The sequence below is a fragment of the Heloderma suspectum genome, chromosome 5 (genome assembly GCF_057233095.1).
Source record: "Heloderma suspectum isolate Gila_16-S chromosome 5, 16-S_ref, whole genome shotgun sequence".
NCBI lineage: Eukaryota > Metazoa > Chordata > Lepidosauria > Squamata > Helodermatidae > Heloderma > Heloderma suspectum.
Window position 1 is genome coordinate 124,112,366 of NC_139462.1, and position 25,546 is coordinate 124,137,911.

General features: G+C 43.5%; 1 protein-coding gene across 4 annotated transcripts in view; it reads left to right on the forward strand.

Annotated features, from left to right (window-relative positions):
• Positions 1-25,546, forward strand: part of TULP3 (TUB like protein 3) — a 133,931-nt gene that overhangs the window by 75,097 nt on the left and 33,288 nt on the right. For all 4 annotated transcript variants that reach the window (XM_084859951.1, XM_084859953.1, XM_084859952.1 and 1 more), the window contains exons 6-8: positions 4,948-5,145; positions 17,589-17,701; positions 18,353-18,467. In XM_084859951.1, coding sequence (XP_084716077.1) covers positions 4,948-5,145; positions 17,589-17,701; positions 18,353-18,467 — 426 coding nt within the window. The remainder of the gene's footprint in view (positions 1-4,947; positions 5,146-17,588; positions 17,702-18,352; positions 18,468-25,546) is intronic.

Here is a 25,546-nt window from a genome sequence, read left to right on the forward strand (position 1 = left end):
ACGCCACCTAGAGTGGCCAGGTAGCTGGCCAGATGGGCAGCTAATAAATCTAATAAATACAATAAATAACTTGTGAGGAAAGGTTTCTCCGTTCTTCCAGCAACTTTTCCAGATGTTTTCACCCTGAAGCCTCCCAGCTGGCAAACAGTAAATCAGCACTGTTCAACATCAGCTGGTTATGGTTCAAAAGAAATTCCAGGATCAAGTGTCAAGTTAGTACAAAGCCATTATTCCTGGCTTTGTCTACTACATTATTCTTTGACATGAAGGCTCACATCAAAGATTTTCCCTTTGGTGCCCTTTTAAACATGGAAACAGGTGACACACTCTAACATATAAAAAAGACTAGATCTTTTTCATGATCCTTTGGTGTCACAAGTCAGTTGCCTCAATCCCAGAAGACCTGCCTATGGCATCAGTATCGATTACAGCCCTATTTGCTATCAGATCTGCAATCTTCTAAGCACTTTAAACCTCTCTCCTCCAAGAATCCCTATCCTTGTTCAAAGTCATTTACATCTAGACTGAAGTTCTCTGGTTCCTTCAAATGGAGTCCCTACCTTTAACAATTCATCTTCAGCAATCCATAGTTCCGATGATAGCGTAAACACCAGCATCCCTAGCATTCCTATAAACTCCTGCTTTAGCACTTGACTCCATGGATACGTAGAGCCTGGGACTCTACATAGGACTAGGGATGGCGGAGAATTCCACCACGGACTCCAGGGGGGCCGGATTCTTAGAATCCGGCCCCCCCGGGGTCTGTGGTGGAACGGACCACCCCACCCTGCCACCCCGTGAAGTCCGACCCGGCTGGATCCTACAATGGCCTTTGCCTTACTGTGATAGGCTACGTAAATCTTTACATAAAGTGCAGGGGAGCAAATGGCGTCTGCTACGCCATTTGCGTCCCTTTGCCTTACTGTGCTAGGCTACGTAACATACCTATGTAACGGTAAGGCAAAGGGACACAAATGGCGTAGCGGACGCCATTTGCATCCCTGCTCTTTACCGTGATAAGCTACTTAAAGATTTACGTAGCCTATCATGGTAAGGCAAAGGGACGCAAATGGTGTCGGCTATGCGAGACGCTATTTGTGTCCGAAGACCGGCTGCGGCCAGCGGCTCCACGGACTTGGAGCGGAGCCGTCCAGGGAGGATTCCAGGGGGGAGGACCAGATCACTTCCCCCCTCCCACGAACCCTCAGCAGAGCCAGGTAGGTGGGGTTCATACACCCCTACATAGGACTACTGGATTTTAGCTATTGTTCCTATGAGCTATGTGATTGAATTTGACAATCTTCTGTCTTTTTATAGGGCAACATTCCCTTCCTACCACATTTCTTGTAGAAGATGTTTGTGTGCTGCTACAGGTCACAGCTACACCTTGGATTACACTCCCAGTATTTTAAAACTAAGGAAGTTCTATACCACACAATACCCAAAGCTCTGAGTGGTTTGTTGTTGTTGTTGTTCAGTCATTAAGTTGTGTCCGACTCTTCGTGACCCCATGGACCATAGCACTCCAGGCCTTCCTGTCCTCCGCTCTCTCCCAGAGTGTGCTCAAGTTCATATTCATTGTATCCTTAAAAAATAAAATATTATACATAGTATAAAAACCATTTACATACAAACATATAAACAGACAGCACACACACACTAAAATATATATGCTATTTTAAACAAAAAACAATAAGGACCTGATTAAAACCTTATCATATGCTATCAAGTGCCTGAGAGTAGAGGAAGGTCTTAATCCAGCACCAAAAACATAACAGTGTTGGCGCCAGGTGGGCCTCATTGGGGAGATTGTTCCCCAGTGAGGGGGGCCATCACCGAGAGGACCTTCTTCCTTGTTGCCACCATCCAAGCCTCCCTCAGAGGAGGCACCTAGAAGAGGGTCTTAGATGATGAGCATAGTAAATGTGTAGGTTCATGCCAGGAGAGTGCAAGCAGGCCAGAATCAATGTTATATGTTCAGACCTTCTTGTCCTTGTTATCAGTCTGGCTGCTGCATTTTACACAAGCTGCAGCTTCTGAACCATCTTCAAAGGCAACCCCACGTAGAGCTCATTGCAGTAATTTAACTGGAGGTTACCAGAGCATAGATGACTGAAGCCAGGTTATCCTGTCCAGATAGGCCTGTAGCTAGGCCATCAAGTGAAGATAGTAGAAGGCACTCTATGCCCCTGAGGCTACGTCAGCCTGAAATGACAAAGATGGCTCCAGGAAAAACTCCAAGCTATGAACCTGCTCTTTCAGGGGAAGCTCAACCCCATCTAGAACAGGTTGACCACCTTCCATTCGGTCAGAAAAACCACCCACGAACAGCATCTCAGTCTTATCTGAATTGGGCTACAGTTTATTAGTCTTCATCCAGTCTGTTGTCACAGCCAGGCACTGATTTAGCACATCCACAGCCTCACCTGGTGAAGATAAAAAGGAGAAATAGAGGTGCATGTCACCAGCATATTGATGACAATGCACTCCAGATGACTGCACTCAGCAGTTTCATATAGATGGCGGACAAAACCAACCCCTGCAGAACCCCATACTGGAGAATCCATGGGGCTGAGCAATATTCCCCAAGCGCTACCTTCTGGAGCCTACCACCCAAGTAGGAGCGAAACCACTGCAATGAAGTACCTCCACTCCCAACTCAGACAGTCACCACAGAAGGATACCGTGGTCGATGGTATTGAAAGCTACAAAGAGATCAAGGACAATCAACAAGGTCACACTTCCTCTGTCTTTTTCCTGACATAGGTCATATGATCTTTTTCATTTGGCATTTTTATACTACTCACCAGAGATGTGTTCTTTGCGGTCATACATCAACAACCCCGAGGGACTTCACCAAATGTAAAGCCATGGTAACTGTTGATCTTTCTTGGAGTGTCACACTTGTCTCCTCCTCCTCTTCTTCTTCTTCTTCTTCTTCTTCTTCTTCTTCTTCTTCTTCTTCTTCTTCTTCACATTTCAACAACTTATATCAACAACTGGCTCAATGTTGCAGATGCAAAGGACCGACACCACCATGATCTCAACATCACTCTCCAGTTGTCATCTGCCCCTGATTTCTATGTCAACAGAAATGAGTCTCAGCTAAAACCCACACAGCATATCCAGTTTTGTAGGAGCTGTCCAGAATTCAATATCTGCATGAGCATTACTTCTCAAAGACAGAAACAGCAGCGACCATAGACTTCGAATCATAGAATAGTAGGGTTGGAAGGGGCCTTATAAGACCATTGAGTCCAACCCCCTGTTCAATGCAGGAATCCAAGTCAGAGCATCCCTGACAGATGGCTGTTCAGCCTCATCTTGAATGCCTCCAGTGTGGGAGAGCCCACCACCTCCCTAGGTCATAGAATCATAGAATCATAGAATAGTAGGGTTGGAAGGGGCCTACAAGGCCATCGAGTCCAACCCCCTGCTCAATGCAGGAATCCAAGTCAGAGCATCCCTGACAAATGGCTGTCCAGCCTCGTCTTGAAGGCCTCCAGTGTGGGAGGTCATTGGTTCCATTGTCATATTGCTCTAACAGTCAGGAAGGTTTTCCTGATGTTCAGCCAAAATCTGGCTTCCTGTAATTCGTTTTCTAGTTCTTAAAATACCAAGTGCTCCACCTTCTGCAGCAGGTGGGCCACAATGAAAACTCACTGAAGGATGCATTCCTGATGATAACCTGTTCCCACTGATTTCTCAGGTATCAGTATAGCTGACCTAGCCCTCCCAAATTTCTTCCAGATGCTCAGCAAGATGCAGAATTGTTGTGAGCCCTTGGTGGCTCCATCAGAGATCAGCACATTCTCCAAATTGGCACTGAGAACCTGCTACCTGCAAGGTTCTTCTCCCCCAGATCCATGGTAGTATATTCTAATGTGTGAATCTTGAATTGATGCATGGAGGTTCCAGCATTAGTGGGCAATTCCTGTTAAGCCTTTAGCCACCTGTGACTGTATCTTCTTTCCTTCATGACAGTTTTCATAATCTCCATAAATTCTGCTCATCATGCTATTGAACTCTGTGCCATCTGTTCCAATTCTCCTTCTATTCAGATGCATAAGAATAAGGTGACATTTCATTTTGATGCTACTTTCTTTCCAAAAGTGGATTTCTGACTTTCCCCTTAATCAGGACCTAGCCCTCCCAATATTCTTCCCAGATGTTCAGCAAGATGTGCAGAGAGCCTTTTCATTCTGCCATGTCACTTTTTTGTTTTGACCCACATCTGTTTTTCAGTCTCAGGAGCCTACAATGGGGACATCAGATTTCTCCTCAACTCCTTAGCTTCTACAATTTCTCTCTGCAATTGACTACTTTCACTGCTTTACTCAGAGGAGTGTAAAGCAGGTATTTGGTGTACCCCTGCAGTCTGCATAAAGCACTGTGCCTTGGATATGGGGGTCTGATGGGAGGCAGGATTTGGAAGGGCTATTCTGCATCATTTATTGTCTTAATACCTGAAATCCAGATACATCATGTAGTCTCCCATATGCGTGCCTGGACAGAGACAACAAATAGAAACAAATTGCTTACCTGTAATGGATGTTGTTTGAGTAGTCATTGAAGCTGCGCAACCCACCCACCTTCAGCAGGCATCCTAGGTCCCTATGGAGTCATCTCTGCAGTGGTCAAAATAAAAGTGAGAGGGAAGGTGGTTGCCTTGAGGGATGCAGAATTGTTTGGGAGTTCCCTCTTGAGGGGAAAGGTATGAATGCCTAGCTTTTTATGCACTTTTTAGCTCTAGAAGGCTCATTATACATGCCTATACAAATGACTGCTAGCTAGTCCTTTCCTAGTCCAACTTCCCCTCCCCAGCCATAAATATTCCTCTTGTTTAAGACATCCCTTAATCAATAGGCCTTTATTCTTCCACAATGTATGTGTTGCGGGGGCTCTTTGTCCTGACTTTGTTTTTCAGAGAAATAATTTATTCCACAGGAAATGGGTGCTTCCTGTGTGGCACTGCCTCAGACAGATGCACAGCTGGGAGAAGTGGAGAACTTGGAGGAGTTTGTACTACGTCCGGCCCCTCGTGGCATTACACTGAGGTGTCAGATCACAAGAGATAAGAAGGGGATGGACCGAGGCCTCTTTCCTACTTATTACATGCATCTAGAATGGGATGACAACAGAAAGGTACTGTGAGCAACAAGATAATGTTACTACATTAATTGTGTGTAATGCAGACGTTACAGGGGACCAAAAAAACAAAGGACTTGGACCCAGCTTTGGTGCTCCAGAAAATATACCACTTCTTCTTGGCCTGATTCAGAGCCAGTCCACTTCAACTTGGTACTGAACCTGAGTTGACGGTTCGAAAACCAAAGCTTTGTGCTTCCCATTGACTAGTATGGGAAATCTGAAAATAGCTGTAGCATTTGTTCTCTTGATCATAATTGGATGATACCTGCAGGCATAGCAGCCCCTTAGGAGGGGATTATGCCATCCCATTGTCAGAAAAATAGATGCAGTGGTCTTCGTGCTATGCACCTTTATATTTTGGGGGTTTTTAAGGAAATGTACAATACATTTTTTTTATTTCTTAACAGAATTGTATGACAGTTTCAAGTATTGTTGCCCCTTCTATGGGGATCAGATCTGCCAAGTTTCAGAAAAATAGCCACGGGGGGGTTGTGCAAGAGCTGCCTTGACATTTTGAGGGTCTCCAAAAGAAGACGTGCTTATCCTCCTTATGTTCCTTGTGGAGCATTGCTCTGAAAACTACCAGCAACCTAGAGGTGATCCTAAGTAATAAACCCAGGAAGTTCAAAAGGATAGGTGCAATGGGTCGTGTGGAAAGAGAGCTCTCCAATTTGGGGGTGGTGGAAGGGATGTGCCTCCCATCCTCTTCCCTATGGTTTTGGGGGTTATTTGTATAAAAATGGCACACATGCCAGAGGTGTCCCCAGTCAGGAAACTTGCCGTATTTCAGAAGGACAGGTGCACTCGTGAACTGTTACACTCTGTCTACTGCACAAAGCAATATCAATCTTGCAAGGGGAGAATTCGCATATTGTACTCTTTGGTTGGTTATCTGAACCAGAATCTTCACAAAGGCAACATATTTTGATGGTTTACTATATCTTTCTATTACTAGTATCATCTAATACTGTTTTACTTGAGTCAGGAGCTAGGCAAAGGCAATGTGGGAAAGAGAGCAGCTAGGCAGGTAGTAGCAAGCAGAGGAGGCAGGCAAGCAAAGGTAGTTGGTGGTGGAAGCTGGCAGAGGCAGGAGGCAGTGCCAGATGCAAGTACACCTAGATAGCTAGCCAATGAAGTACAGTGCTAATTAGTCAGCAAAATGCAAGTACCCTAGTGGCTCTTGAGCAGCCAGCAATGCCTTGAGCAGCCAGCAAAGCACACTTTACAGTTGAACTGACCAGAGCAATGCAGCCAATACTCACAAACCTTGACACCTCATTTCAACAAGATGAGGAAACGCAACAAACCAACTTGAAGATGATTCTAGTTCCATTTCTTATACAAAAACAGCTGGGGTGAGACCTTCTCTACATACAGAGCACCATTCACAGTGTAAAAGAGCAGAGCAAGGCAGCTTACACTCATAAATCTTGATGCTGTAGTACAGAAAACAAACAAACCAACTAGCAGATGATTCTGACTCCTTTTCCTCTATAAAAAGAGTTGCCTGACATTTGCAGTGGAACTGAGCAGAGCAAAACAGTAGTCTCTACTCACAATTCTAGCCTCATCTGCATACCATTTGACCAGGAAGCTGTTAATTTGCTCCTATTTAACTTCAGAACTTATACCAATCTGGTTCTAGATACCGTAGTGGGTAACCAAGCCAAGTACAAACATCAAGGCAGACATCAACACAGACTAAAAAGTAACTTGAAATGCAGTAAACACTTTATTTAAGAAAATTATAAAAATTAAGAAAATTAGCATAGTAGTTCCATGAAAATAATTTAGAAGCTTCTTTATGATTACATTATTAGTAGTGAAAGAGAATGTAACATGAGTTTAAGATTAACTAAAAGTATTGCAGTTGATAAAGCTGGCACTATAAATGTAGCAAGCAAGTTAAGAAATTGAGCTTCTAACGTTGTTGTTTGGATAATATGACTCCCTCTCAGCACCCACCTACACTTTACTTGTGTTTTAAAGCTAACCTAAAACTTGCTAACAGTTCTAATTTCACCTTGACTTCCTCCTTCACACTACTTAAATGTGAAAAGCTAAACTAAGGGCAAAATCATGTTTAGACAGAAAACAGTCCTACAACTGAGCTTAGACTTTTTTCTGTGTAAACATGCATAGGATTGCACCCTAAAGTATTATTAAGTTCCTCTAGGCATGTGGAGAATTAAACTTGACATTAAATATAGAAGTTAGAGAGAAAAACGTAAAGTCTAAAAGTGGCAATTAATGGCACTAAAGGGGTTAACCAAATCTGAGATTAAAGGGTTAACCAAGTTTGATTCTAAGATAGCTTCAAACTTCAAAATAATTCCATCTTCAGAAATAAGATGAAGTCCCAAGCTCAGGAAATATTCTAAGACCTAATTTCAGAAAGTAAAGGGTTAAAATTATTTGCAAGTGCTGAAGTCTAACTGTCTAAAGAGATCCATATTTATCCAAATCCTTGGGTCCGGTAATTCAATAAAAATCAAAGGCAAAGAGCAAGAAAGCGAAATAAAGAGAAAAAGAAGCCTAGAGCTTTTGTGCTTTTATACACTTGTTCTGGCCAGAGGTAGACACTGCAGTGAGTGATGAGACAACCATCTTCCAATCAAAAATAGGGTGCATGGGTGAGTCTTTCAGTGCCAGATTAACAGAAGCTTCAAGATTTGTCCTCCTAATCTGATGCACATCGACTATACTAGATATTACAGAAGCCACAGAGGAATACTTTGAACTTTTGAGCAACAAACAAACACGGATTGAGTTTGAGCCACAGGGTGCCATAAGGCATACTTGACAGGTTGATGCACCTGGAAAGTCTGCCACCAGCATAAACCAGTAGGAAAGCTGACTATGTCACCAAAGTGGTAATATAGGGAGCACTGACAGCAGAAGAAAAGCTGGAGTGAGACATGCCTAGCACCCTATTCTAGGGGCATGTTTCATGACTCTAGGACAGGAGTCATAAAACAGGAGCCATTTAGCTCCCTGCCCCCTAAGAGCTGCAGTCTGTGTGGCACCCTGTAGAAAAAGATCTGGCAGTTTGCCACCTAGCAAACCACTCCATAGGGATATGGAACACTAGAGGGTTTTAATTTAGCTTGTTTACAAGCTAAATGTGTCCCTTTTAGCACTCTGTAACAGGTAACAAATTACCCTCCATGCAGCCACACTTTTCCTTGGTCTTTCAAACCTAAATCCTAATGGGGAGGTTAAAGTGCCTGGGACCAGCAAAGATGCCCCATGTTGTCCTGGTCTTGTATCGCCGTATGAAACATCTGAGCCTTACTGTATTGCTAGAGGAATCCTCCTGTGAGTTGTCTATTGGATGCTTATAAACAATCACAGTTTGTGACATTGTACAACATAATTACTAATCATGTGCCACATCTGTTAAGGCATCAGCTTACAATTTCCTGGCTTTGTGGAGGTTGAGCCAACATGAGATAGTCTTAACTCTGGTCTTAAACTGTAGTGTTTGTTGATCATTAAATTTCCCTAGTTTTAAAAAATGAGATTAATTATTACAGTGTTCTGAAAAAAACAAAAATACCAATTAAAAAACATAACACAAACAAGTTATTAACTGAGTAAATGTGTACAAATGAATAGTTATATCCCTGTATGTTCAGAAAAGCTTGCTTTTGAGTAAGCTTGTCTAGGATTCTTTTCCGTTTCCTCCCTCTTTTTGTCCGTGATTTGTCAGGCAGAATGACTATCAAAATTACCTCACTCATGTCTCAGCTGACTGTTTCCCCTTACCCCTCTCCCATTGTCAGAATGCTGACAGGAACAATGGAATTCCTCTCAGCACTCTGAAGACACTGGCATACTGGCAGAATTCTAGCTTCAGAGTGAAACTGAGCATGCCCAACATAACTTTGCCAGCAATTGCATAGGCTTTCATGGAGCAGAAAAACCTTAATAACTTTTGAACTGCTGCTCAGAACTTCAACAAAACAATGAAAGACATCTTGACAAACTTGAATAAAGTATATGTTTTGTTTTCACCAAAATATGAAAGAAATATATGATATGCCGAGCTGCAGCTTGGAGTAAAAAGAACAAATGTGTCAATTATCAGGACTTTTAAACTTGCTGTACCTGTGGCAATTTTTATTGGTTTGCTTTGAGATTTGCAGTCGTAGACCTCATCAGACAGATCATGAGTATGAAGTTTCAAGTCATTTTTATAAGAAGTAGAATTTTGAGGCTTATACTGGTGGAACATTTGTGTGTGTGACTCACCTTAACTAAAGGGGCACTCCTGTACCCATCCAATATATTCACATTATGTTACACACAGTGTAGAAATGGCATGGTTCTCTACTTAGGCTTGATGAAAGCCTGATCATTGAGAGGGGAATGAGGGCGCTAATTAATAGCTGTTCGTTGAGATATTTGGAGATGCATCACATCCAACAGCTAGGAGAAATAGGATGAATAGCTGAGGTGCCGTCAGGGTTAGATGCTCAACTGGTGCCATTTTTACAATCAGTAGAAGTTTGAGACTTACAGTGGCAGAACCTGTTATCTTACAGGTGTTAATTGAGAGCCAGTGTGGTGTAGTGGCTAGAGTGCTGGACTGGGAGTTGGGAGATCCGGGTTCTAGTCCCCACTCGGCCATGGAAGCTCACTGGGTGACTTTGGGCCAGTCACAGACTCTCAGCCCAACCCACCTCACAGGGTTGTTGTTGTGAGGATAAAATGGAGAGGAGGAGGAGTATGTACACCGCCTTGAGTTCCTTGGAGGAAAAAAGGCGGGATATAAATGTAATAAATAAATAAATAAATAAATAATTTCTCCTATGGATGTGTCAGTCATATTAAAGAGTCCATTTCAAATGAGACCAACAGACAAGCCTGCTGTTGGGATTTTGAGGAGCGTTGATGGGTATCTTGTTTGGTGTATGCATTTATTTTACCTGGACAGTATATCTTTGGACTTTGATTTCTTTCAACACCATGTTTTGATGTAGTATTTCTTAATGTGTTTCCCACTCTAGTGGCCCGATGTTAAGAATGAACTGGCTGAATCATATTCTGTTAGTATAATCAGGAATTGCATGACAGTAGGTTATTTGGCTTATACTGAGAAAAGAGCTTGACTGACTGATATGAAACTTGGTTGTGTAGAAGAGGTGTATTTGAGGATGGTCCATGCCAATGTTGAGGTAGAAAGGGCAAGAAATTGTGTATTTATAGGACTTTCAATTGTGAGGAGCCCCAGTGAAGCTCCAGCTCTCAAAGTGCGAGGAGCCCCAGTGATGAAGTGACTCAGCCCCAGTGATGAAGCATCTCAGCCCCAGTGATGAAGCATCAGCACGCAAGCAAGTTAAGCACCCATGTGAGAATAAGGTAAGTGCTGTTTACTTATTTACCTATTAAATTATCTCAGGTAATCAGTTAAAATGTATTTTAAAATATATAGTCCTGTATTGGCAGGTGCCACTGTGCAGACCTAGCTAGTGGAAGACTCTGCTTATAAACGAAAAAAGTGTAGGCTAGCTTCAGTTTGGGCTCAGTGTAGGCTCAGGGTTTAGGTCTTATAAAGCAGCTTATAAACCAAATTTCAGCAATAGACTCATCTTGTTTGAGCATTTAGTTGTTCATTTAGTTTTTAAAAACACACAAAAAAGACTCAGCCTTGTAAACCACATCCTTTCCAAGTTCAGATACCTATTGTCAGCTCCTCAGCAACTGCAGACCAGTAGTTGAGCAAAAGCGTCCCTTGCTGATTAAATGAGGCTCTCTAATCAGTTTGGCTGCAGCAGCAGTTGGGGCAAGCTAGCTAGAGCTATAAAAGGAGGCAGGCTTATGAAGGAACCAGCATTCTGAGTGCAAGGAGCCCCAGCAATGAAGCATCTCAGCCCCAGTGACAAAGCGTTAGCATGCAAGCAAGTTAAGCACCCATTCAAGTTTAGCAACCAGGTGAGGAGGCCAGGGTAGTTGATTCATACCCACCTTCTTCTAAAAATAACTTAGTTTTTCAGGTAAACAAATCCAATAACAACGATAATGCTAATTTTAAAAGAACAGTTGTGAAGGTAGAAAGCGAGCAGTGGTATGGGGGCTATCCAGTATATTGCACTGAATGCCACATGTATGACTGTCTGCCAGCTGGACAGAAATTGTGGATGTGTGTTTGGTGTAATGAGCTCCTGGATCTCAGGGAACAAGTTTGTTCCCTGGCAGCGAAGGTTGCTGACCTGAAGAAGCTGAGAAAGGCAGAGAGGCTGGTGGATGAGACCTTCAGGGACCAAATAGTGGTGTCCCACTCCTTGGGTGATGGCTCCTCTGCTGTCACAGAAAATGGGAGTCTTGGCAAAGGAGAGTGTCATTCTGAGGAAGAGGGAAATGCTCCCTTAGAAGGGTCCAGTTCCTCAAATGACAAACAAATATCCTCCTGCATTGAGGATGTGCCTCTGTGCCTACTATCTCTGATAGTAAGAGATAAATCATTCGACACATAGATCACTAGATTTGAGATGGGTGTGTAGACTGCACAGTGAGAAGGTTGCGTGCCTGGTGCAAAGGTTGCAGATATCAACCTGTCTGTTTCCTGTCTCCTAGCTGAGCAGAGCAGAGGAAGCTGCTCCAGCTGGTCTAGGGGCTATACAAGGAAGCAAGCTCCCGGAGAGCGAGCAAACAGGGAGAGCAAACAGGAGCTGGCCAGGGGAGGTCAAGGGGAGGCCCCTAAGATTTTTTTAAAATTTCTTTTTCTTGTAACACACACTTCCATACCAGTGGGACTCTGTTTTTAACCCCCAGTGAATAGAGGACAAAGCACAGGCTATTCCAGTACAACCAGAAAGCTAGAAACATAAAGGGAATAAAGACTATGGAAGGAAAAGACTCTCCAGTGGTGGTGACCTGCAAGGTCTGTGCAATTATTGTTTTCCTGCCTGAGACCAACATGGCCTACATGTGCAACAAGTGCACGTTGATCATGCTGTTGGAAGAAAAAGTAAGAGGACTGGAGCGGCGAGGGTCGAATAAGAGAACACGAAGAGTTCTTGGACAGAACGGTGGAACTACAGCAGTGAAGTGAAGAACAGAAGCTAGAAGAGCAACAGCAAGCTGAGGCAGAAGAGGAAACTGCTGAGGTGACGAAAATGAAGTCGAGGATACTCCTTGGAAAAGGGTGACAGTTAGAGTAGAAGAACTAGAAGCCACTCTACACGGAACCATGGAACCGTTTCCAGGTACTTGAGGATGAGACTGGAGGATAGCCTGCAGAGGAAGAATTACAGGGGAACCTGCATGAGAGCGATCAAGAGGCTGAAGGTGAGTCAAGCAGAGGCGATGAAACCAAAGCCTACAAAAACAAGAAGAGAAGAGGAGGAGGAGTGGGGGACTCCTTGCTGCGTGGGATCGAAACCCAAGTATGTTGCGAAATCCAGGTATGCTTTCTCCCAGGAGGACGGATTAGAGACCTGACTGAAGTGTTGTCTACACTCATAAAGCCCACTGACAGGTATCCCTTTCTTCTCATCCATGTGGGAACAAGTGATACCGCCAAGAGGAGCTACAAAAAAATCATGCCAGGCTTTGAAGCTTTGGGAAGGAAACTCAAGAATTTTGGGGCCCAGATAGTTTTCTCATCCATCCTTCCAGTAGTTAGAAGAGGGATAGAAAGGGATAGAACAATACTCCTGGTGAATGACTGGCTACAAAGGTGGTGCCGCCACAAGAGATTTGGATTCTGGGACCATGGGCTATACTTCCTGGAAGATGGGCTGTTGGCAAGGGACAGGTTGCACCTCACAAAGGCTGGAAAGAATGTGTTTGGCCACAGCATGAAGAACATCAAGAGGGCTTGAAACTGAATCCTACGGGGAAGGGAGATGTAAAGTTGGGGGTAACAGTGGACAAAGGCTCATGCACCGCAACGGAGAGAACAGCTCTAATAGCACCCAATAATAGTCTTCACAAACATGTAGGAAGAAAGCCAGACTATGAAGCACATGGTCTTTGATGTCTATATACTAATGCCCAGAGTATGGGAAACAAACAGAACGAACTTGAACTCTTAATACAGGAGGGAAATTAGGACTTGATAGGTGTAACTGAGACTTGGTGGGATAATTCTCATGACTGGAATACAGCAATTGAAGGATATAACTTGTTCAAAAAGAACAGGAGGAACAGAAAGGGAGGTGGGGTTGCACTATATGTGAAAAATACATATCTCTGCACAGAAATACAAGAGGATGGGCTTGGTAGCCCCATTGAGAGCATCTGGATCAAAATAAATGGAGCAAAGAAAAAGAACCTAGTGGTCCTTTTTACTACTGGCCACCCAATCAAGGAGAAAACAAGGATGAAACTTTTGAAAAGCAAATAGCCAATGTTTCAAGGCATCATGATACAGTAGTAATGGGGGACTTCAATTTCCCCGATATTTGTGCCAGGTTCTGCACGTAGGAAAAAGAAGCCAAATGCACAGTTGCAAGATGGGGGATACCTGGCTCAACAACACTACAAGCGAGAAGGATCTTGGAATTGTTGTCGATCACAAGCTGAATATGAGCCATCACATGTGGTTGCAAAAAAGGCAAATGCTATTTTGGGCTGCATTAATAGAAGCATAGCTTCCAAATCCTGGGAAGTACTAGTTCCCCTGTACTCAGCACTTAGGCCTCATCTGTTAGGCCTCATCTGGAGTACTGTGTCCACTTCTGGGCACCGCACTTTAAGAAGGATGCAGACAAGCTGGAGAGGATTCAGAGGAGGGCAACAAAGATGATCAGAGGGCTGGAAGCAAAGCCCTGTGAGGAGAGGCTGAAAGAACTGGGCATGTTTAGCCTTGAGAAGAGAAGACCGAGGGGAGATATGATAGCGCTCTTCAAGTACTTGAAAGGTTGTCACAGAAGGGAAGGCCAGGATCTCTTCTTGATCATCCCAGAGTGCAGGACACGGAGTAATGGGTTAGACAGACATTGTCTGTTTTTTCTCCCCATAGACTTATATGGGTTCACTTTGTAGTAACATTTTCCCATTTGTTTAACATCTCTTGGGAAACAGTTTGTCATCTTAGGTAAGGGAGAGGGTATAGTCTGTTCTGTGCACCAGAAGAAGTATAAGGTATTTGCAGGTTTTGAAAAAAGTGTGATTTTTCTCCCTATTTTAGCCTACAGAATTTTATACACTCTTTTTCAGAGGATGGAAGGGGTAACAGAATGAAGTGTGAGTGCAGTGCTCTGGTAGAATGGCAGAATCTCAACCCTTTCGGCTCATGAGGAGACAACTGTAGGAAATTCTTACTGCGGGGACCATGTAAGATGAGAGAGAAAGAGGGATTGTGATGAGAGATTCTGAGGAGGTTGTACAGGGCCAAAGGAGAGGCAGAGTCAAATGTTTAATATATCATAGAATCATAGAATAGTGGGGTTGAAAGGGGCCTACAAGACCATCGAGTCCAACCCCTGTCTCTCTCTCTATAAGAAGTAGTGAATGGACCTGGCTTCCATTGATATGGTGAAAGCTGCAAGCAGACTTACACAGAGTTGGATGCATTTTGCCGTCCCTGTCTTAGTGAAGGCATGCTTGTTGGCATCCGTAGCCATGGCCCCTGCCATGGTGCAGCCCTATAGCCACCTGAGGGAGATGTCTTCTCACTCCATTCCCCTGAAGGAATTCTCCTGACAGGATGCTACCACACAAAGGGAGCAGGCATATAACATATTAAAGGTGAATTGCAACAACAACATAAAAGGTTCCCCCATTATAAACCTCCACATTCTACTGCTTATAAAAATGGCAGCTGTTGAGCTTGAAGCATGGCATCCATAATCTACCAGATAAGGTCTACAATCATACAAATTTTCAAACCAATCCAATGCAAATTACCACAGATCCAGGAATTTCAGTGGTCCTGTCAGCATTCTGATAGTGGGGGATGAGTAGCAGGAAACTGTCAACTGAGATAGAAGTGAGGTACTTTTGAAGTTGAGGGAATCACTGTCACTGATGAAGAGGGGATAGGGAGGGAAAGGAAGAAGGTATGATGGACTCCTGTGCAGGCTTACTCAGAAGTAAGCCTTTATGAACATAGAGGGACATATTTATTCATTTACACATATGTACCCAGTAGGGATGTACGAAAGTGACTTACCTTTCACGGATTATGTTGATGGTGTGGGGGGGAGGTGTTCCATCCCTCCCCCAGGAATCCTGGCCGGGGGGGAGGCGCTCCGTTCCTCCCCGCGGAATCCTCGAACGGCCGGCTGTGCTCCACGGCAGCTCCGTGGAGCAGCCGGCCAGGCCCAGCCAGGCCAGAGCTGTCCGCAGCCGGATTTCCGGCTGTGGAGGGCTCTGGGTAAAAAACAAAAACAAACCGCATACGCAAATGGCGGCGGCTATGGCCACCGCCATTTGCGTTCCTCTTTTTTGGCCGTCTTAATCTACGTAAATATTTACGCTGACTATGATGGCGAAAATCAAGGGGAACGCAAATAGCGTAGCGGGCGCTATTTGCGTCCCTTTTTCATTCACCGTTTTAGCCTACGTAAATCTTTACGTAGGCTAAAACGGCGAATCAAAAGGGGACGCAAATAGCACCCGCTACGCTATTTGTGTTCCCCTTGATTTTCGCCATCATAATCTACGTAAATATTTACGTAGATTAAGACGGTAAAAAGAAGGAACGCAAATGGCGGCGGCCGTAGCTGCCGCCATTTGCGTACGTGGTGTTGTTGTTTTTTAAACCCGCCCCCAACCATGATAGGCTACGTAAAGATTTACATAGCCTATCACGTCTTTTTTTTCTTTTTTTCACAAGCCTGGAAATGGCGGCGGCCGGTCAGAAGACCGGCTGCCGCCGCCGCCCGGAAGATCCGCCCCAGGTAAGTCTCGTCCTGGGGGGGATCTGCGGGGGAGTGGCAGGCCGTTCCGCCACGGATTTCGGGGGGCCGAATGCACTGGCATTCAGCCTCACCGAGATCCGTGGCGGAATTCTCTGACATCCCTAGTACCCAGCCAACTGTGTGTGTGTATGTTTCAGAATCATTCCATAAGTTGGAAGTACTGCAGGGCTATTGCCATCAGTATTGTGCCAGTGCTAATACTTGTAAGGTTCTGTGGTGAAGTGCATTAAACAGACTCTGGTGAATTAAGAGTTAATATTCATAGGAGGGGCCACTGCCTCTTAAAAGCAGTGTGGGAAGAAGAACCCCTTGTTATTTGTTTATTACATTTATTATTTTATTACATTTATATACCGCCTTTATTCCCCTTGCAAGGAACCAAAGACAGTTTACATGATCCTCCTCCTCCCCTTTTACCCTCACAACAATCCTGTGAGGTATGTTAGGCTGAGAGTAAATGTCTGGCCCAAAGTCACTGAGTGAATTTCATGGACTAGGAAATTTCCCACGTCCCAGTCCAACACTCTAACCACTACACCACACTGGCTGGTACTGTTGAGATGGCTGATGGAGGGAGGAGAGGGGATAGGAAACTAAAGTCTTGATGTAAGCCATACTCAGAAGTAAGTCACATGCCTCTGGAAATAGAGATGGGAGACTAGAACTACAGATGCTATAAACTATAATCCTATGCAAGTTACCCAGATGTAAGCCCTACTGACAGGGATGGACAAGTTCCTGGAGCCAAGTCCCTCCTCTTTTTTTCTTATTTAGATATAAGTTGGATTTCATTTACTGGGACAGATTTATCTGTCTAGTAAGTCAGGATAGAATTCCATTTGGAATCCACAATTTTATTATAAATTGCAGGAGGGGGTTCCAATAAACAGCTCTAGACACTCCCTTCTTTATTAAAATACAGCATAAAGAAACCTTCTAGGTATCTCAAAAGCTGGCTCCCTAGATTATGGCTTTGGTTATTTCTAATACTAGTATTATCATACTATTAGGCTTTTGATCTGTTTTAGTTAGCAAACATTGTTACCTGCATTTAATTGTTTGTTTGAGGTATACACCTAAAAAAATTACTGCAACTTCAAATGAAATCATTCCAAGATTACCATTTGTGAAGTATTTATTACCTGTGTATCATATAGATTGATTTACAAGAAAGCAGACTCAAATACTTTGGGGAGAAATTTCCTTTTTAAAACTGAGGGCAATTCAATCGTCAAAAAACCTGCCAGTTTAAGAACAGAGTTATGGCTAGCTCTCGTTGGCTTAAGTTCCACAAAGCCAGGAAACTGGAAGCTAAAGGCATAACTGACATGCCCCATGATCAGTAATGATGTTGTGCAATGTCACAAATTGTGCTTGCTTACAACTTACCCACAATTTTCCTTGGTCTTTCAGGCCCAAATCCAGATGGGATGGATGGAGTGCCTGGGACCAGCAAAGATGCCCCATGTCCTGGTCCTGTATGCAAATTGTAATATTTACTAGAGCTCTCCTGATTTTTTTCCCCAAAGGTCTTTCCTTGATTATTTTTTAAAATATTTCTAGGTTTTCCTTCTTGCGGGGAGAAAAAGGAAAAAGAGCAAAACATCAAATTATCTTATTTCAGTTGATCCAACAGATTTATCCAGGGGAGGAGAAAGTTTTATTGGAAAACTCAGGTGAGAGTTTCAAAGTGAACAAATGAACATGACAATCTGCCTTGTACTGTCAGACAATTGCTCCATTTACTGTGTACTTGAACTGATAGCAGGTCCCCAGGGTCTCAGGCAGAGGTCTTTCCCATCCTTCCTACCCAAGCCCCTTTTGAGCTGAAGATGCCAGGGTTGAACTTGGAATTGTTACCATGTAAAACTTTACCAGTGAATCCCCACCCCCACCCCCCGTATTCAGTGATATTTTTGCCCTGGAATAAGTATTGGAGGACTGCCATTACAGATTTCATGTCTTGGTTCCACACCAAAACAGCTGAACCTATCCTTACTTAGGCTGAGTATGTTTTCCTTTATTGTGTGGCTTGTAATGGCTTTTTTGTGTGATAGTGCTTATTGATATAGAGAATTTATACATTGAATCCTAATTTATATTGCTTATTTATATACAGAATCCTAATTTAGACAGCACTGGGCTTGATGGAGCAACTGTCTGCATATGCTCATATATGTGGAGGGCACTGAATCCCAAGGAGTTCAGGATCCAGCAAATGGGGTGGGGCAGATTTTCTTATTATGCCCAGGGCATAAAAAGACTACATTGAGCTTTGTGTGAAGAGAAAGGAAATCATCTAAGTGACTTGTGTTCCCAAATCCTAGATCAAATCTCATGGGGACCAAATTTACTGTCTACGATCATGGGGTTAGTCCGGTCAAAGCACAGGGCCTGGTGGAAAAAGCCCACACCCGGCATGAGATGGCTGCAATTTGTTATGTAAGTGAACTTACTGTTGGGGGTTGGGAGCAGAGGAAGAGGGTATTTTTTGTTTGTATCATTGCCAACCCATACTGGAGGGAGAACCTTTGGAGGTATGAGTTCCTGTAACCTCTGCTATCTTGGGTTGTAATCCTGACTGGGCTGAAAACCAGAATGTGGTAAAATGTATTTCACTCTATTTGTAATCTGAGGGGGAAATCTTGCTTTTATTGTTCATAAATCTTTGCTAAAACAATTTCTATCCAGCCCTTCTACACCAACTGTACTCAAGGTGGCTCACAATAAAACTAAGTTGTAAGCAGAAACTAGCAATGAACTGTCATCATCTAAAATAAGCGAGACCAAATTAAATTGATCACATTCTGGAATAAAATAACCTTTACTGTCCACAAAATGACAGGCCATGAGGGTGCCAACCATACCTCCCTAAGCAAACAACTGAGGAAGGCATCGCTCTTGTGTTCACTTATAGGACCTCTGGCAGAAAGGGAACACAAATAAGAACCTCTGAATGGAGATATCAGGAAGGTTCATATAGGAGGCAAATTCCAAAGAAAAGGATTTTGTAATCGAAGATAAAGAAAGATAACCCTTTCTTTAAGGAGAAAGTTGGAGTATGTGTATCAAATTACCTTTAGCTTTGTTGTTGCTCAGGTGCTTGTTAGAAATCTTTTGCTCTGTTCTCTTCTTGGCTTTTGATATAATTATGTGCTCAGTAAAATATATTATTTTTAAAGAGAAATCCAATTTGTATTGTTACCGAATGTGGTCCTCTAGACAACTTCCACATTTTCTCAAAATGCACATTCATTAAGGGACCTTTCAACTTTGGCAATAGGGCATCTGGCAGGAGGAACACAATGACTCACCTAGCTTCTTCAAGAACCAGGGAACTGATTAAACACGAGCAAGAATTTAAAATGTATACCCATTAATCTGGGGAAATTAACATGGTACAGGAGAAAGCTATCAGTGGTTACACGTCATGATGGCTGTATGCTACATCCGGTATCAGAGGAGGTATGCCTATGTACACCAGTTATTGGGGAACATGAGCAGGAGGATGCTGTTGCACCTACTTGTGGGTTTCCCACAGGCAGCTGGTTGGCCACTGTGTGAAGAGAAGCTGGACAGCCATCTATCAGGGATGCTTTGACTTAGATTCCTGCATTGAGCAGGGGGATGGACTTGATGGTCTTATAGGCCTCTTCCAACCCTACTATTCTATGACTCTGTGATTCTATAATGTTGGACTAGATGGACCCTTGATCTGATCCAGCACAGCTCTTGTTATATTCTTAGCATTCAGGAATCGAAACAGGGAAAACTTACGAAACTTTGCAAAAAAACCCCTCAGCGGATTCCAAGAGAACCAGATTGTGGTAGGAAATCTCTTAGTTCTCTCAGCAGCTGAATATGAGGGTCCAGTGATTAAAGGTAGGCCATGAATGTGCATGAACAGACTGATTTTGTATGAACTTGTGAATATAAAGAAGTCAAGAGCTGGGGATTAAGGAAATTTGAGTCCCTTAAACTCTTGGGAAAGAAAAAGAAAGGTTTGGTGTGAGCTTGCAAGAGTGGGGAGGAAAGAAAGGATTTCAGAAAGAGGCGCCATAATCAGGTTAGTCCCATTTTACAGTCCCAGGTCCCATGGTTTCCATAACCTCATAGGGTTGCTGATAGGGTAAGTGATGTCCCCTACTGTATGTCCCAGTGCTGATTCCCAAGGTAACCACCTTGGGAAGCACCACTGGGACATACAGTAGTGGATGAGTCAGAAAGATGCTGACCCCAAACTAGCATGCCATGCAACCAGGGGGGTGTTTCCACCAGCAATTTAGTCGGAGCATGCTGTGTGTTGAGGTCGTTAAGGATAGATGTCATGGCCATCCAGCAGCCACCCTGGAGGAAAAACCGGATTTCCTGAGATTGCTTCAAGTCCAATTCTTTTCCTCAAGTCGGGTTCTCCCCGGTATAGTTGCTGTGTCCCCCAACCCCTGCATTGACCTTGGGTATGCTAGCCCTGCCCAGGGTGTGCCTTTCGCCATGACCCCGGTCAAGGGGTGTTTCCTCCCATTGTGCTGAATGAGGCTTGCCCTCTTAATGCCCACAGAACTTAGAGAGAACCCCCTCAACTGACAAGGCACAGCACGATCTCGAGGCTCCAATTCTCCTTTGTTTGGTTAATTGCCTTAGGAAGAAACGTCGACCCTTTGTTATAGAGATCATGCAGGTTAAAATGGGGGCTGGTTTCCGTCTTTGTGTTTACTGCTCTCTTTCCCAGCACAAGCATTTGTGTGTCTACTCAGAAGTAACTCCCATTATGCTCAGTGAGGCTTGCTTCTGAAATGCAGGTGCATCTGGACTTTCAGGGGAAAGGAGAAAGGGGAGGGGGGAAGCCTCTCTTACTGGTTGAGTAGCCCTTGCCAGTCAGATGATGTTCACTCCAACCCCCACCCCCACCAGGAAATATGTTCTGTGAAGCGATTTTTACTGGTGCAGAGAACCTGCTCGTGGAGCCCTGCATGGACCAAAGTGCAGCAAAGCTGATTCCTTTTAAAAAAATCCATTACTCCTCCATTAGCTTCTCCTTCTGTTGTCATGGAAACACAGCCCAGGACCGTTTTCCCCTTGCAAACAGATGGGGGGAAACTAGTGAGCAACTTATAAAAAAAGAATTAGAATTTATTTAACAGGGAAAAGTGGGGAGGAAGCAAAACAAACACCCAAATGATTTCTGGTTAAAGAGCCTTTCTATGCAAGGTTCTTATTGTGCGCTCATGCTTCCTCACTCATGGTAATTTGCAGGTCCTTTACATGCCATCGTCATCCTTCAGGGCCTCTCCCTTACTTTGCAACATTATTGCAGGTTTTTTCCCCAACTGGGAAAATCTAGGTTTTTTTCTCAGTGGTATTATAAGAGCCCTGTGCAATTGCGCAACTCTGCTAAACCACAGCACCACCTAATGGTTGTGCAAAGGACACAAATGGAAAGGCAGAGAAAGACACACACACCTCGGGAAAAAACATGTGTAAAAGAGTCTATTTTAATCCTGTCAAGAATCTGAAAGCAAAAGCCTTGGTAAAGGTGCAGCTTAAAAGCCTCCTGTGGAAAAGCCCATAACAACAGAATGTGATTCAGCCAACTCACCTTTAACGTAGGGCCATCACAGGGCCCTACAGTTATAGTCAACTTGGGTCAAATATAATATCCTCATTTACCTTGATCAGATCTTCTGGAAGACATGACCAAGTGAAAGGAGTCTTAATGAGGAAACTTGAGGGAGCAACCAAAAGGTGTTTCAGCCACAGTCCTTTGCACTAGTTGACCAAGGAAAGCTGCACTAAGTGGCTGGGCCTCTGACCAAAAACAGTTCAAACTCACATCAAATTTGTACACATACACATCATAGAAAATAGGGTGCAGAATAGGAGGCTATACTTTGTACAAAAACCTCTTGAAAACAGGATAGAAATTTAAAGATACTTCTCCCTGAGTCTTTGTGACTCGTTCCTGTAGCTGAAGTTTGGAGTGTGTTGAAACTCTCGGATCTCAGCGGGTACATGAAATATATATCCATTTTTAAAAGGATTACAGTGGATCTTAGCCTGTGGTGAGGTGTGAACCTAAGCAGCCAGACTTGGATGAAACTGGGCAAAAAGTGGCAGAGAAGTGACAGAACTGTGGCATCCCATGTTTCTCTGTAGGCTTGCCCATCGGACCCCGGAGTTTGTTCTACTGCAGACAAGTGGTTGGAACTCCTTCCAGCAGTGGGGTGGCAAGGAGAACCAAAAGGCAATTTCCAATGGAATTTTTCAATTCTAAGTTGGTTCTAGTCCAACAGCTATGAACAGAAATGATCTATGAAGCTGCCACCTGTGATTTCAGCATAAGGAATCTGCCTTTTAGTGATTTCAGCAGCCAAATGGGACTTTGCCTCTGGGAGGAGAGGAACATTGAGGGCTTGGAGCCCTAGATTTTTATGCTGCTTCCACAAAGACTTCAAAGGAACAAATGAAATACATTTGCCATTTTTGCAGGTAACCATCTGAGAGGTGGATCAGAAGGGTTTCAAATAGATCATAGAATCATAGAATAGTAGGGTTGGAAGGGGCCTACAAGACCATTGAGTCCAACCCCCTGCTCAATGTAGGAATCCAAGTCAGAGCATCCCAGACAAATGGCTGTCCAGCCTCATCTTGAATGCCTCCAGTGTGGGAGAGCCCACTACCTCCCTAATTGGTTCCATTGTTGTATTGCTCTAACAGTCAGGACGTTTTTCCTGATGTTCAGCCGGAATCTGGCTTCCTGTAACTTGAGCCCATTCTTCCGTGTCCTGCAGTCTGGGGTGATCGAGAAGAGATCCTGGCCTTCCTCTCTGTGACAACCTTTCAAGTACTTGAAGAGCGCTATCCTATCTCCCCTCAGTCTTCTCTTCTCAAGGCTAAACATGCCCAGTTCTTTCAGTCTGTCCTCATAGGGCTTTGTTTCCAGTCCCCTGATCATCTTTTTGCCTTCCTCTGAACCCTCTCCAGTTTGTCTGCATCCTTCTTAAAATGTGGTGCCCAGAACTGGACACAGTACTCCAGATGAGACCTAACCAGTGCTGAGTAGAGGCGAACTAGTACTTCCCGCTGTGCATTTGGTTTCTTTTTCCTAGGTGCAGAACTTGGCATTTATCCCTATCAAATTTAATTCTGTTGTTTTCTGCCCAGCACTCCAGTCTATCAAGATCACTTTGAATTTTGTTTCTGTCTTCCAAAGTATTAGCTATCCCGCCCCATTTTGAGTCATCTGCAAATTTGATCAGCATTCCCTGTACCTCCTCCTCCAAGTCATTATTAAAAATGTTGAAGAGCATTGTGCCCAGAACTGAGCCCTGCGGTACCCCGCTTGTTACCTCTCCCCAATTTGAGAAGATCCCATTGATAAGCACTCTTTGAGTCTGATTCCGTAGCCAACTGTGGATCCACCGGATCATTGTTTTATCTAGCCCACTTTGAGCTAGTTTGCTCATCAGGAGATCATGGGGCACTTTGTCGAAAGCTTTGCTGAAGTCGAGGTATATGATGTCTACAGCATTCCCACGGTCCGCAAGGGAGGTTACTTGATCAAAAAATGAGATCAGATCCATCTGGCAGGATTTGTTCTTGACAAATCCATGTTGGCTTCGAGTAATCTCTGTGTTGTTTTCAAGGTGCTTATAGATGGATCGCTTTATCATCTGCTCCAGAATTTTCCCAGAGATTGATGTCAGACTGACTGGTCTGTAGTTCCCAGGTTCCTCCTTTTTACCCTTTTTGAAGATAGTGACAACATTAGCCCTCCTCCAGTCATCTGGCACTTCACCCGTCCTCCATGATTGCTCAGTGAGAATAGACAGTGGTTCTGAGAGTTCTTCTGCCAGTTCCTTTATTACTCTAGGGTGCAGCTCATCTGGCCCTGGAGCTTTTAACTCATTCAAAGTAATTAGGTGTTACTTGACCATATGTCTATTGAGCTCAAGCTGCAATCCTACCCCTTCAGCCTGTTCTTCACCTTTGCCGGGGGGTCATAGACCCTCTTTTGGGAGAAGACTAAGCTAAAGTAGGAATTGAGCACCTCTGCCTTTTCTTTGTCATTTGTTATCATTTTGCCATCCTTATTTAATAGCTGACCCACCATTTCTTTCCTCTGTCTTTTATTATGCACATATCTGAAGAAAGCCTTTTTGTTGCTTTTAGCATCCCTTGCTAACCTCAGCTAGTTCTCAGCTTTAGCCTTCCTGATGTCATCCCTGCAATTCTGTACTACCTAGATAAGACAGTTTGGACAAAACTGTTACTTTAATAGCTGCTATTTTCCCTTACCATGATAAATTGGGTTTTGTCCATTCTCTTAATATTTGTCTGAATAAACTGTAGTTCAGTTTAATTATCTTTTGTAGTTTGCCTGGTAACTGGATTCCCAGGTATTTTATGTTTGAAGAATGTGTTGGTTTACAGTTTATTCAATTCCATTCTGTTGTCACCTCCCATGTTCAGACTTAGAATATTTGATATTTGGTAACTGATTGTCAAACCTGCCTGTTTTCTGTATTCTGCTATGATTTGTAGTACCCTTGGTAACTCACCTTTGTGATTTGACAAAGTTAGGGCTATATTATCAGCATATAAATTAATATTGTGTTGTTGCCCACTGATTTGGATCCCTATTGATGGCTCCTTTCTGATATCATTTGCTAGGGGTTCTATCGAAAAAGCAAAAAGTAAGGGCAAAAGAGGACAACCCTGTTTTCTCCCTCTCTGTATATTGATTGGTGGTGACTCATAGCAGTTAATCTGAATTATTGCCTGATTGGATTCATAGTCTCTGAGGTACATTTATAACATTTGTGCCCATATCTAGACTTTTGCACATTTCAAGTAAAAAGGGCCATTCCAATTTGTCAAATGCTTTAGAAGCATCCAGAGAAGCAATTATAAATGGTTTAGTCTTAAATTAGGTACTATGATGAATGATATTGAGGAGTCTTCTTATAGGATCAACTATTTGCCTATTTAATAAATCCAAATTATTTATTATTTTATTTATTTATTTCATTTCTATACTGCCCAATAGCTGAAGCTCTCTGGGCGGCTCACAAAAATTAAAACCAAAAAACACAGGATAAAACCATATAAAATATAAAAGCATTAAAACCACAATATAACAATACAACCAGAATAAAACCTAGCAGCAATGCAGAGATTTAAAATACAGATTTAAAACACCAAGGCTAAAAGACTTGGAAGCTAAAATGCTATGATACTGGGAGAATAAAAATGTTTTCACCTGGTGCCGGAAGGAGTACAATGTAGGTGCCAGGCAAACCTCTCTAGGAAGCTCATTCCACAGCTGGGGTGCCACAGCAGAAAAGGCTCTCTTCTTGGTAGCCACCCACCTCACTTATTTTGGCAGGGGCTCACAGAGAAGGACCACTGAGGATGATCTTAGGGTCCGGGCACACACATATGGGAGGAGGTGATCCCATTGGTTTTCATATATGTAATCTGGGGGCAGAATGTTGAATTTGCTAGGAGGCTTGTACAGATGT